This window comes from Musca vetustissima, unplaced genomic scaffold (genome assembly GCF_032173495.1).
Source record: "Musca vetustissima isolate MV318-11 ecotype Yass unplaced genomic scaffold, APGP_CSIRO_Mvet_v1 utg14125, whole genome shotgun sequence".
NCBI lineage: Eukaryota > Metazoa > Arthropoda > Insecta > Diptera > Muscidae > Musca > Musca vetustissima.
Window position 1 is genome coordinate 73,023 of NW_026873248.1, and position 15,100 is coordinate 88,122.

The following is a 15,100-nucleotide window of genomic DNA, read 5'->3' on the forward strand; positions in this document are numbered from 1 at the left end:
GCAGTTTTATAAAGGTGAGAAAATATACTTTCAACGCTAGGCCAGATCGGCTAGAAAATTCACAAGAGAACCAAAAATATGGCTAACAATACCAAATACAAGACAAGTTTACTGCTTACCACTGAACATTCGAGCGTATGACTATTGTCATAACTTATACGCCACCTATTAATAAATAATTTTAATTTTTAATGTGATCCAACCTTTCTAACCCACTGTATGTTCATTGTATTCCCAAAAGCTACCCAAATTTTCCAATTCAACCATTTGAATACATTTTCAATAAGTTCATTCACTATTCTACACTCTAGAGTATTATTGTGTCTGTGTGTGACTATATGTATAGGAAACAAGTCAGGACATTATGCCACTTCCATAGAAATATGTTTGCACATAACTGAATGTTTACAGGCACACACGAGCAGAGAGAGAGAACATTTACCAATAATAATTTTTAGTTTTTAATTAAAATCATGTTTTCCCCAGATTGCTTGACATTTTGTCGGTAAATTGCCTCTTTGCTGTTCGGAATGCTATGGGAGGCAGGTGTGTGTGTGAGTGCGGTTTGCAATTGCAACGGAAATGTGGGTGTCCCTTGATAAGTTGTGCAAAAATTTTCCACGAAACATATGGCCACCAGGTGATTATGGTCAATGGTAACTGTTTTGCAATGTCATAACTAATGGGATTGGCCTCAAAAATAGTAAAACCAACAAAAAAAAAAAAAACTTTTGTGCATATGGTACTAGGCAGGTTGGTTGGTTACGTGTGGCTTTATCAGGTCCTCAGAGAGTTTTAGGAACTGTATGCATGTGTGTGTGTTGTCGTTCTAATCATCTAGTTGAAAAATATTTTTAATTGGGCTTATGTCCTATCAATCATCTATTAAAATGGTGCCGAATTTAGATAGGTGGAACAAAAATACAGTTATGATGAAATGAAATTACTAATTAAAAGTTAGAGGTTATTTAAATTAGCTACAGCAAAACAGAATGATAGATGAGATGGTGGAGATCATGGGGTAGTAGAATATTAAGCAGTGAATCGGTGTTGTCATTATGAATTATGTCCTCATAGTTTAATGAGTATGGGAAATTTTGGTGTCGTTTCATAGAATCACATTAGGACAATGGTTGGGAACATGATGACCATTTCTGTGAATATTTTATAAATTTTTGTGAAAGGTTTTCAATGAAATTTATCAATATGCTACACCATTTTTAAAATAATTATATATACTTTTATAAAAATGTGAATTAACAAAGATCTACGTTCTAGTTGGGAAGTTATGGCCTCTGGAGTAGAGATACTCAAATTGGCCTAAAAATAGGCACATTTCAGCAATCGCCTTCCATTAGCCATATCTCCGACTTTTCCTATGATACCTTACCATAGCATACAGTGGTGAAAAGGTAATATATCTTCTTCCAAATCCTGGTCTTTTCATGACGATGCTTGGTCACAGTCCAAAAATATAGTCACCTATATGAGACCATTGCTTCGCATCAGCGGCTTTTTAAAATTTGGCATTTTCTGTGAATGTTTTCTCAATTTCTGAGAAAGTTTTATAAGAAAATATGTTTATAGGGTACACCATTTTCAAGATAGATATGTATTCTTTCATAAAAATGTTATTTCATAAAAATCTACACACTAGTTCGGAAGTTGTGGTCATTAGAGCAAAGTTGCAAAAAATTGCCTAAAAATGGGCACATTTCGGTACTTGCCTACACTTTGCCATAACTCTGACATTTCATCTGATATGTTCCCGTAGATTACAATATTGAAGATGTAAAACGTCCTCTTTGAAATGCTAGATATTTTATGGGTATGCTCGGTCATGATTATCAAAATATGAACCCATAAATGTAACCTTCACTTTACTCTTTTTGTAAAATATGATTTTTTTTTTTTGAACAGGGTATTCTATAATTTCTTATTAATGTGAAGCTATAAATATATTAATTTTTGAGAAAATTGTCTAAGAAGAAGTTACCATGCACAGGTTCGGAAGATATCTCATGGGATCAATGGGATCCTCACTTAACATCTATTCCGAAGATATGGCCCACTAGAAAAAAGGTTACTCAAAACTGCCCAAAATTGGACACGTTTTTGTACTTGACTTCAGTGGGCTTTATCTCTGGTATTTTTTCAGTTAGCTCAACATACCTTGCAGATTTATGAAGGTGAGAAAATATACTATCAATGCTAGGCCATATCGGTCATAATAATTCCGATGAGAGCCAAAAATATAGCAAGCAATACAATACAAGTTTACTGATAATCACTGAACATTCGAGCGTATGACTATTGTCATAACTTATTCGCTACCTATTAATAATTATTTCATATACTTTGTAAGATACATTAACATGGGCTACAATTTTCGAAAGAGGAAATATTTGTTGTCAAATCCTGAAATGTTCATAGGGATACTCTCTCTACCAAAAACATGGCCACCTAGATGAAACCATTATTTTACACCAGTGATTTTGTAAAATTGCACATTTCAGTTAATATTTCCTAAATTTTTTTAAAAGTTTTTTTAAGTAAATATTTCTACATAATAAACTGTTTTAAAGATAAATATCTATACTATTATAATAATTTCATAAAAATTTCAATTTCATAAAAATCTAGGAACTCTGCAGTAGTTATGGGCCCTAGAAGAGAGTTACTCAAACCAGTCGGCACTTGCCTTCAGTTGGCAATATTTCTGATACTTTGTATGATACATTTAATTGGGTTATAGAGTTCAAAAGCGGAGGTATTCTTTGTCAAATCCGGTAATTATCATAATGATAATCAAACAGAATCAAAAAATATGGTCACCTAGATGAGATCAAAATGTTACACCAGCGGTTTCGTAAAGTATGACCATTTCATTGAATAATTTCTTAATTTCGAAAAATTTTTTTTTTATAAACCTTAACAATTTTGTATTCTATATTAAAGGTTAATATCTATACTTTAATAACAAAAGTTAACGTACCAAGATCAAGGAGCTAGTTCGGAAGTTATGGCCTCCAGAGTAGAGTTACCCAAAACAGCCAAAAATCTGGTATTTTTCGGTACTTGTCTTCTGTTAGTCATAACTCTGAGGTTAGGTATGATACATTTTAAAGGTAACAATATTGAAAGAATAAAATATTCCTTATCAAATACTGGTACTTTCATATCGATATTTGTTCAGAGTTAAAAATTATGGCCCCACAAGGAAAACTTAATTTCTCACATGTAATTTTGCAAATTGTGGCTATTTAAATGAAGATTTTCATTATTTTTGGTAAAGATTTAGAGTGATATGTATCAACTATGTACATTATATCCAAGAAGAATGTCTCCACTTTAAAAATAATTTTAAATTATCAAGATCCAGCGGCTGCTTCAGAAGTTATGGCCTCTGGAAGAAGGTTACTAAAAACTCTTAAAAGATTAACACGTTTTTGGTACTAGGCTTCCATTGCCTGTATCTCTGATAGTTTGTCAACTACATCAAAGTAGTTTGGTAGTGATATAAAGGCAAGATTATTTCCTCTTAAAAAATCCAAAAATCGCGAAAAAAAATTCCAATTAGACCCAAAGATATGTCAATTAATACCAAATACCAAACAAATTTATTACTTAGTCAGAACACTTGAGCGTATGAGTGTTGACAGTAGTTATACGCTACCAATTGTCAGAATTTTCATGGAGGTTTTCAATTTTTAATTTTTAGAGTATTTTCTCAGGGATATTAAAGGCGGAATGTTTTAAAGTTTTTTTTTTTCAAATTGAAGAAAATGATGATTTTAAAGAAATTGTTTTCTCCATTCATTTTTCACATGTGATTTTGCAAATTGTGGCTGTTGAATTGAATATTTTCATTATTTTTGAGAAATGTTTAGAATGAAATGTATCAATCTATACACTTTATTCAAAATGGATGTCTCCAATTTAAAAATAATGTCAAAATATCAAGATCTATCGATTTCTTCAGAAGTTATGGCCTCTAGAGTTAGGTTAATCAAAACACCTCAAAAATCTGCACTTTTTTGAACTTGCCTTCCGTTGTCCCTATCACATGAAGTTTGTCTAGTATTTTAATTTAAGTAATCTTAATGTAAAGGCGAGAATATATTCTTTCAAATAAAACCAAATTCGTCAGAAATTCCGATTCCGAATCAGAAATATGTTGAGTAATATCAAATACAGAACCAATTTATTGATTAGTCCATAACACTGGAGCGTATGAGTGTTGATGTTAGTTATACGCCACCAATTATCAGGTAAATTAAAGATGTGCTCAATTTTTCGATCATTTTCTCAGGGATATAGAAACGAGAATTTTTATAGCAAACCATGTTTGGGGTTTTGAAGGGGTTTTCAAAGGCCAAATATGCTATGAATTTCCTTAAGAATATTTTTTCAAGCAGCCACTATGCCTTAGATTTTTAAAATTTTTTTGTCAAGAATATTTTAAGGCAACAACAAAAAAGTGTCATTTTTTAAAAATTGTTTCAAGCTGGAAAAATGTCTAGATTTTTGAAATCTTTTTATAGGCTACCATGGATATTAAAAGGATTTTTTTCAAAACACAACCAGACGAGGATTTTCTAAAGAGTTTTTTTTTTTTTTTTTTTTGTTTTGAAGTCATAACAAGGCGAGGATTTTTTAAAGAATGATTTTAAGCTATTCAATGTCGTGCATATTTTATATAATATTTTTTTAAGCAGCAGTCATGTCGTCGAATTTTAAATTGGGTGCAATTTCCCATTTTCTGTCTTAGTTCCCAGACAAACCAATTATTCTATTTGTTCTCCTTCCCCTTCATTTTCTTTTCCCTTCCACAATTCCCCCTTTTGTTTCAACAACCAAACCAAAATTTCTTAAGAAGCTTTTAATAAATCGTAGAAAATTGTATTGCCTTTGAGGCATTCTCAACATGGCAGGCCATTTGTATTCTAAAGTATTTCATTATTTAGCCTGAAGGCAACAACAGAGAATGTACACCCAAACAAACCAACACACACACCCAGTAGTTACCCAGCAATCACAGAGACCCTTAGCAGCAAAATGGCATTTTGGCAAATTGTTATACCCTACAAAAATAAAAACCAACAACAGCAGCAGCAGCAACCAAATCATTGATCCTGGCAATTTGCTTTTTTGTTCAAACCATTTGCTTTTGGTCTGATTGTTTACCATAAAATTGTAACAAATGCAAATCGATAAGTCTACCCCGAGTTTGGGGACAGACAGTCAGGCCAGAAAGGACCAATTCAACGGTATGTTTGTAGATTTTTACATAGAGAACATAATCTGATGGGGGGATGAGCAAGATTGTAAGTGATTTTGGCCCGGATGCAAATGCAGATGAATCCGCAAGCAATTTATTATTGGTTGTATTTGTTTTTTGTTTTATTCTCTAAGAAATATCTATCCAAGGACATTTGTAGAAGTTAAATGGCTTAAAGTTCTGTGCAGTTTTATATAAATAGCCTTTTGCTGAAGGTGTACGATAGCAAAAAAATGTTTGCCAGTAAAACCGAATGAAATATAGAAAGACCATAATTTTTCATTCGAGTAAAATTGAGACATTTATTTTCCTAATCAATTGGCACTTAAGTATATATAGATTTTACTTTTTCTTAAGAATATAAAAAAAATAAAATATATTGAAGGATTGTTAGAACAGGTGATATCGGAAAAAAAATGTAATTTTGCAAGATGCCAATAATTTCTTTACAATTTAAAGACTATTACATTTATAATTATATAGGTATGCGGAGCGTATGACTATTGACATTACTTATACGCAACCATGTCCTTTGGATATATTTTTGAAATAAGTTCTTTGAAAATTCTAGTTTTTTGAAATATATATAATGGGATTTTCTTCTTGCTTTCTGTTGACCGTATGTCTGTAAGTTTCTTAAATATATCTAAGTAAAAAAAAAACAATCAATCAATATCCTAATTTTTATACCCTCCGCCATAGTATGGAGGGTATATTAATTTTGTCATTCCGTTTGTAACATATCGAAATATTCATTTCCGACCATATAAAGTATATATATATTATTGATCAGGGTAAAATTCTAAGACGATCTAGCTATGTTCGTCCGTATGTCCGTCCGTCTGTTGTAATCTTCTGAAATAATTGAGATAGGGTGCTGAAATTTTGCATAAATTTGTCTTTTGTCTGCAGGCAGGTCAAGTTCAAAGATGCGATATATCGGTCCACGTTTAGGCATAGCTTCCATAAAACAGTACCGCCCAATTTTCGGTACTTTTGGGGTTCTTGAGCGCTTTTTTCAACCGAATACGCTGAAATTTGGTACATTGAGTTCTTATTGGGTACTAAATGTCTCCACAAAAAATATAAATATAGGTCCACTTTTTCTGGTAGCCCCCATATAACGGTACCCTCTAATTTGCAGTATTTTGGGGGTTTTGATCATATTTTCCCACCCAATTGGCAGTAATTTAGTATTTTGACTTCCACCAAAAATTATGAATATATGTCCATTTTTTCGGATAGCCCCCATGTAAGGGTACCCCCAAATTTTCGGTATTTTGGGGTCCGTTCAAGGACCCCAAAATACCGAATTCTCCGAAATTTGGTACATTAGGTACTTATTTGGTCCCAAATATATAAACTAAAAATTATAAATATCGGACCACTTTTTCTCGTAGCCCCATATAACGGTACCTCCCAATTTTAAGTATTTTGGGTGTTTTGATCGCATTTTTTCCATCGAATTGGCTGTAATTTAGTACTTTGAGTTCTTATTGGGTAGCAAATCTCTCCACTAAAAATTATTGTCCCCATATAACCCCCTTATTATATTAAAATAGTTATCCGATTTGTTCCGCGTTTTGGGTTTGGTTCTAAGACTCTTTGGTAATCACTTCTCCTGCGGAGGATATCGAGATAAAAAAACTAGAACGTAAGGTTCGATAATGAAGTATATATGAACTATAACCCGCATTTAGGCCTAGCCCCTGTGTGGGAGGTACCAGAAGAAGTGGACCGATATTCCCCATCTTCGAACATGAACTAAGTTTGGAAGAAATAATAAGATGAGCAAAGATAGGATAAAATCTTAATTTTCTGAAACGGATTTGGTCCAAAGAAACATGAGGTCTAGAACCAATATTTCGATGAGGCACATTTTCAATTTAACACCCTCATTAGCCATGAGGCTGAGGGTATAATTATCCATTAAAAATTTCTGGAATTTGTATTATGGTTTACATAATCCCTTTTTAGGAATGTCGGTATAGGTCCACTTTTTGGTATGTTCCCTATATTTTCATTTCTAGTACCTATCAGTATATCTATGGTAGAGGGTATCCAAAATTCGGCCCGGCCGGACTTTACATATTACCAACCACATGACAAATTAATAAGTTAGTTCAAAACACTATAACGTTTGAGTGTTGAAATTAATTATACGCCACATATTAAAAGCTTTCTTCGCGTGAATATTGTTATGAAAACCTATTTTGGTCAAGGATTAATAAAACATGATTTTTATTGAGTATATTTTTCAAATGGAAAAAAGAATCGTGAAATTTATAATGAATGTTGGAAGGAGCTATTCTGAAAAAAATCCGATTGAAAACTATGCTGATGAGGATGTCAATATCAAATACATGACAACTTCTTTGACTAGAAAAGAACACTAGAGCGTATGAGTGCTGACATTAGTTATACGTCACCTATTATTTATCAGTTTCCAGTTTTTGGAAAAAATCCGATTAGAAACTATGTCGACGATGTGAGGATTAACAATTATCAAATGGTAATAAGAAGCGCGAAATTTTCAAAAATGTAGAAAGGAGCTATTCAAGTGTGGATCTTCTGAAAAAAATTCCGATTGGAAACTCTGCTGACGAGGATGTCAATATCAAATACATGGACAAATTCATAGATTAGTACAGAACACTGGAGCGTATGAGTGTTGACATTAGTTATACGTCACCTATTATTTATTAGTTTTTTTTTTAATTCTTATTACGAATGTTTTTCTCTTGTCAAGGAGCGTACTGGAGCGTATGAGTATTGGTTGGTGGAGCGTATGAGTATTGACAGTGATTATACGCCACCTATTATCAGTTTTCTTCGTCTGGACATTTTTAAGAATATATTCCAATCATTTATATGGTGCGAATAACATTTTTTTTAAGAAGTAATATCAATCGTGGTGTTTGTCGGCAAAATTGTGAAAGAAAAAATTAAAGAATTGTTTCTTCAGGCATCATATTCCGATTTAAGTATCAGAAGATGAATTGCCTGTTGTCAAGAATTACATGTTACTGACTGTACAATATTTTCCAGGGACGATTATGGACTGAAGGCTCAGGTCTAACGAGTATATAACCTACAGGACTAATCTTATGTAGGATTAACAAGGAAATGCACAAAAACAACTGTAAAGAAATCAAGCATATTTTTATTGAACAATACCCTGTTGTCTGGGTATTATAGCTTTGTACAGCCCCAAGAATTTGTAACGCCGCGATATATTGGTCCTAGACCCACCTTAAAGTATACCGATCGTCATATATCGACTAGCTGATTCGATCTAGACATGTATGTCCGTCCGTCCATCGGTCTATTATAATTTGTAAACACGATACATACCACAGTTATGGACCAATCTTCACGAAATTTTGCATGTAGAATGGGTTCTGGCCAATGAAGACCCGCCTATAATTTTGAATGATGATCAGATAATAATTTTGGGATGAATTGGCTATACTGATCCGCTCACTTGTTTTATTTTTTGTTTAAACTATTTTTTGGAGTATATAAAGGCTTAGATTTACTTAAAATATATTTTAAGGAGCCTATTCAGGCGCAGATTTTTACTCAGGCGTAACTTAAAAATATTAAGAGAAAGCTGTTGAGACAAATATTTTTCGGAGAAAAATTCTGCCCTTTATTTGATATCGTTTATAATGACATATGGCTTATATATTCGATTTCAAAATGTTTTTTTTTTTATTTTCTTCAATTAAAATTGTCCAATTTTTTTCAATTCCCTTTTCTTTTGTTTCCGAAAAATATCTCCACCTACCTGATAATCCATAAAATGATCAAAATTCATGTACGAACAATTGTTGAACGTATCCAAATTATGGATGGGGCCACCACCAGACTCATTGGCCGCTGCCGTTGCTGCTGCTGTTGCGGCATCCAACATTTGCAGCTCCTCCGGTGAAGGTGGTGGTAAATCGACACCTTTAAAGGAGACACGTTTAGGGGTCTGTGTCACCTGATCTGTGGTATTTCCCGCCGCCGACGATTGGGATCGACGATTACGACCCAATGTTCCCGACATAAAATTACGACCACCCGTATGCATGGCATCCCCGGCTGCCGAGGCAAAGGTACCCATCATATGCGAGAGTGATGCACAACCGATGACTTGGGGTTCAGCGGCAGCATTATTGGCTGCGGATTGGATCGTTGCATTAAGATTTTGTGTCGGCTGTAGAATGACACCGCAACCTCCAAAGCGGAAGTGGGGGATGCAGGTGGTAGTTGAGACACTGGCTCCACATTCACTGCCCTCAAAATCACTTTCATCTTGTTGATTGTTGCTCGAGTTGAATTGTTGTAGGGTCTTTGTGGAGAGAATGTTGGGTTGAAAGTTACGCGGCAAGGTGGCACATTCTATGGTGTGATGTTGCTGGTGTTGTTGTTGCTGGGCATGATTGTTGCCGGTTGCCGCGTCTGTAAAGAAGTTGTGTTTCATGGCAGGTTTTAGGGTACCTGTATACAAAATATTCAACATTTGTTGTTGTTGCTGCTGCTGTGGAATCTGTTGTTGTGGATGCTGTTCGGGGAGACAGTTGTTGACATTGCCGCCCGCTGCTGAGACTGAGGCAGAGGCAGCAGCCGCTGCTGCCGGCTGCAATAACAATGCTGTGGTGGGTGTTGAGCCCAGCGTAAATTCTGTATTTGATGGCGTCGCCGTGGCCAAAATGTGTGTAGGCTGCAGCTGATAGAAATGGGTATGAGATGGCGGCATTGTTGTCTGGTCGTTAGAATCTGCCGCGGAGGCCGTGGTGGCCGCCAAATGGGTACCAGCTGGCATCATTGCCGTGGGTATGACCATAATCGGCAGCATTGTTGCGGTGTTGGCGTTGGCATTGCCAGCTGCATTTGAAACGGGTGTTAGACTCAACGAGGTCTGTTGGGTGGGGTTGACAACCATTCCGCCGCCGCCGACACCTCCGCCGCCACCAACACATGTCGTACCGGCATGCATCAATTCCATTTGGCACATTTCCTCGTAGGTCAAGGGACGTAGATCCATGGCGATTTTGTTTTCGTTTTTTTTTCTTTTTTGGAATAGAAAAAACTTCGAACCGGCTTTTTAGTCACGCACGCACACTTGTACACAAAAACTGACACACCTTTTGTTGAATACAAAAATTTTTCTAATTTTTCCGATTTTTCGATTTTTTTTCTCTTCTGTTTTGATTTTCTTTTTTCTTAAATTCCCACACTTTTTCTTTAACTCTCCTCCATCGTGAGTGGGATTTTTTTCTTAATTTTCCCTCAATGAAAAAAAAATCGGTTTTAAAAAATTCAGGCCTCCGTTCGGAATATTTCGTTACAACTTGAGTTCTCAACGGCCACAAAACAACTGTCGCAGCCAAGCTGAAAATCTCCGCTGATTACCTTAAATTAGAGATGCTGCCTCGCTCTCTCTCTCTCGTTCGCTTGCTTGCTCTTAGCTTCCACACACAGGCAGATTGGCATCTAGGACCTCGTTGCTGCTCTATGCAGAATGGAGTTTGCGTATTACAGCCTCACCAGTGACTACTGAAATGGTGTAGGCGAAGCATTTTCAAAACAAAACAAACCGACAGGACAACAAGAGCCCTCAATGGAGTAACTAAACAACAATTTTTTGTTTGGAGGCTACTTAGTATCTGCTAAGACCAAAGGATGATATTTAAGGATAATTTGTTCTCACAAATAAAATATATTTGTATTGTCCTGGAAATTTCACTCCCTACCCCCATAGCTCCGGAATCCATCTAAAAAAATCATTTCTAGGAAATTAAAAATAGGAATTCTACACAATTATCTTCTTCTTGGAAAAATTTAATAAAAAAATCGAGGCCTTCCTTGCTTCCTTTTCCTTGCTGTAAAGGAAAATTGTGTCTCAGGAAAAAATTGAGTTTCCTTTTAGTATCAAGACTTCGTCCTTTTTTCTTTGTCAATAATTTATGTGTAGCAGACATTCAGTCTGGTATGTTTATTTATGACCCACCACCACCAGCAGCATTGGGTCGGATGGTTTCGGAAGGTTGGTAGGGGAATATTGTCGGAACAATTTGCCTTGAACAACAACCAACAGTTGGTTGTGGATTTTTTTTTGTGCTTCGATTTTTTTTTCTCTGAGGATACATATCTTAAGTTTTGTACAGACATACCGATACACACACACACATACAAATTGTAAGATATAAATAAATAATAACTACTGGAGAAATGAGCAGAATTCAATAAAAGTCAAATAAACCGATTCGAGTGGCATTTCAGGACAATTCAAAAACAATCCTTAAATAATTTGGGTGGGTTGGTCCGATACAAGGCGTGAATTTTTTAAATAATACTTTGAGGGTCCTATACAAGGCGTGGATTTTTAAAAATATATTTTTGAGGGTCCTATAGAAGGCGTGGATTTTTAAAAATATATTTTTGAGGGTCCTATAGAAGGCGTGGATTTTTAAAAATATATTTTTGAGGGTCCTATACAAGGCGTGGATTTTTAAAAATATATTTTTGAGGGTCCTATAGAAGGCGTGGATTTATTAAATAATATTTTTGAGGGTCCTATAGAAGGCGTGGATTTATTAAATAATATTTTTGAGGTCCTATAGAAGGCGTGGGTTTTTAAAGAATATTTTTTCAAAGGCCTATAGAAGGCGTGGGTTTTTTAAATAATATTTTTTCAAAGGCCTATAGAAGGCGTGGGTTTTTAAAAACTATTTTTGAGGTCCTATAGAAGGCGTGGATTTTTTAAATAATACTTTGAGGGTCCTATACAAGGCGTGGATTTTTTAAATAATACTTTGAGGGTCCTATACAAGGCGTGGATTTTTTAAATAATACTTTGAGGGTCCTATACAAGGCGTGGATTTTTTAAATAATACTTTGAGGGTCCTATACAAGGCGTGGATTTTTTAAATAATACTTTGAGGGTCCTATACAAGGCGTGGATTTTTTTAAACAATTTTTTGAGGGTCCTATACAAGGCGTGGATTTTTTAAATAATATAGGGACAAATAAAATGCACTAAAGATTTACTAATGAAAAACAAAGGTTTTTGACAGAAAATCGCTATTCAGCTACGTTTTTCTATATAGAAACTAAATTCAGCAATGTTTTTTATGAAGTACAAATGTATTCAGCAATCTCTTTCAGGAGGCGTGGATTTTTAAAAATATATTTTTGAGGGTCCTATACAAGGCGTGTATTTATTAAATAATATGTTTGAGGGTCCTATACAAGGCGTGGATTTTTTAAATAATACTTTGAGGGTCCTATACAAGGCGTGGATTTTTATAAATATATTTTTGAGGGTTCTATACAAGGCGTGGATTTTTATAAATATATTTTTGAGGGTCCTATAGAAGGCGTGGATTTTTAAAAATATATTTTTGAGGGTCCTATAGAAGGCGTGGATTTTTAAAAATATATTTTTGAGGGTCCTATAGAAGGCGTGGATTTTTAAAAATATATTTTGAGGGTCCTATAGAAGGCGTGGATTTTTAAAAATATATTTTTGAGGGTCCTATAGAAGGCGTGGATTTTTAAAAATATATTTTTGAGGGTCCTATAGAAGGCGTGGATTTTTAAAAATATATTTTTGAGGGTCCTATAGAAGGCGTGGATTTTTAAAAATATATTTTTGAGGGTCCTAGAAAAGGCGTGGATTTTTCTAAACGATTTTTTTGAGGGTCCTATAGAAGGCTTGGATTTTTCTAAACGATTTTTTTGTCTACAGGCAGGTCAAGTTCGAAGATATATCGGTCCACGTTTAGGCATAGCTCCCATATAAAGATAACCCCTTTTCAGTATTTTGAGGTTCTTTGAGGCGTTTTTCAACCGAATTCGCTGAAATTTGGTACAATAAGTTCCTATTGGATACCTAATGTCTTCACAAAAAATTATAAATATCGGTACACTTTTTCTGGTAGCCCATATATAACGGTACCCCCAATTTTCAGTTTTTTGGGGGCTTTTGGTCGTATTTTTCCACCGAATTGGCTGTAATGTAGTACTATGAGTTCTTAATAGGTTCCAAATCTCTCCACAAAAAATTATGAATATAGGTCAATTTTTTCGGGTTGGCCCCTGTAAGGGTACCCCCCCAATTTTCAGTATTTTGAGGTTCTTGAGTGCATTTTTCAACCGAATTCGCTGGAATTTGGTACTTTGAGTTATTATTGGGTAACAAATCTCTCCACTACATATCCTTCGATTTCCACGAAATTTGGCATACGGTACTAAATTAGGTCGAGAATGATGTGTGCTATGTTTCGTGAAAATCGATTCAGATTTAGATATTGCTCCCATATATATTTCCCTATATATACTTCGATTTACACGAAATTTGGCATAGCGTACTGAATTAAGCCTAGAACGACGTGTGTTAAATTTCCTGAAAATCGGTTCAGATTTAGATATAGCTTCCATATATATTTTCGTCCGATTTTATGTAAATGGTGCACCAAAGTCCTTATATATAATTCGATTTGCACGAAATGCGGCATAGCATACTGAATTAAGACTAGAATGATATGTGGCAAGTTTCGTGAAAATCGATTCAGATTTAGATATAGCTCCCATATATATTTTGGACCTTGAATTTATAGGCCTACCTAAATGTCAGTTCACTCCACTTTATTTTTTTAAAAAAAGAGTTATGTGTGTGTATGTCTATGAATATATTTTTCTGGTTCCCTTTATTCATACCTACATAACTCAATTACAAAATGTTATCAATTCTCGGGACACCACTTAAATTGTCTGGCAGCATCATCAGCATCACAATGACTATCAGTGAGACCAGCTCGCGTTCACAGTATGCCCCAGACAGGCATTTATTTAACAAAAAAGATGAGTGGAATGAAAGTCATAAAGTTCCTTTTGCTGTTGCAAACACGGCAGGGGTGTAGTTGGATATTTTTATTTTGTCGGGGAAAGGGGTAATAATAAAAAGAAGAATACAAATTCCCACTAAGGAAGTAATTTATCTCCCAAAATTGTTTTAAAATATATGAAGTCATATCTGAATTTCCCCTTGAAGAAATTTATCATGATCCGCCCATGCCTCTCGAAACTATAAATATTGTTATGAATATTAATATATTAAACCTGATGAGGTGTGCATATTTTACATGGTCACACGGCAATTTTTGCAAGGTAATTTTACCAATACCCTACTGCTGCTTTTCCACCCTCCTCCCTTGCTAACCTCTGACTTTGTGAGTTCTTCCTTCCCTTTCTATTTTCTTTCCCAACTCTTTCTTTTTGCCAAAACCCATTAACTATTTGTCCTGCTTCGTAGTTCTTCGTGTACGTGCTAAATATTTGCAATATTTTTTGGCTAGGCTTAAAGGCCATTCATTCATTGTTTGGCTTGTTGACATTCTAAGGCCCAAGTAATTTGGAACACTGTGATGCTGGGCACCTAACCGAACCGAACCTAACCTCATTTCCAAATTTGTACTTCATTTTCAGGAGCATTTATTTTCGTCTTTCATTTATCTAAGGACTTAATTTTCTACAATTTTTCATGTTCTCCACCGAACAACACACACAACATTACCAGGGTTGACATTTTAGTTTAACTAGCTTCCATCTATGCTAAGGCAGCCAGGATCTTCAAAATGTCCTGCATAACCATAACAGCTAATTATTTTGTTGTTACTTGGGATTAAAAAGGTCTTTTCCATTAATACCACCACTATTTGTATTTGTAGGAAACCAAAGACCGTGCCATGACACACACACACATACATGAAGAACATACGTATGTATGTGTGTGTGCGATGGAACAACTTAAGCTCATTATGGTTG

The 15,100-nt window shown here is 34.9% G+C and overlaps 1 protein-coding gene across 1 annotated transcript in view; it reads right to left on the reverse strand.

The window, feature by feature from the left end:
• The window catches only part of LOC133323626 (dipeptidase 1-like), a 62,886-nt gene extending 53,758 nt beyond the window's left edge, over window positions 1-9,128 (reverse strand). Inside the window, exon 1 of the mRNA XM_061532544.1 lies at window positions 9,072-9,128. Within this exon, the coding sequence (XP_061388528.1) occupies window positions 9,072-9,101 (30 nt within the window). The 5' untranslated portion in view covers window positions 9,102-9,128. The remainder of the gene's footprint in view (window positions 1-9,071) is intronic.
• Between the last annotated feature and the right edge of the window lie 5,972 nt (window positions 9,129-15,100).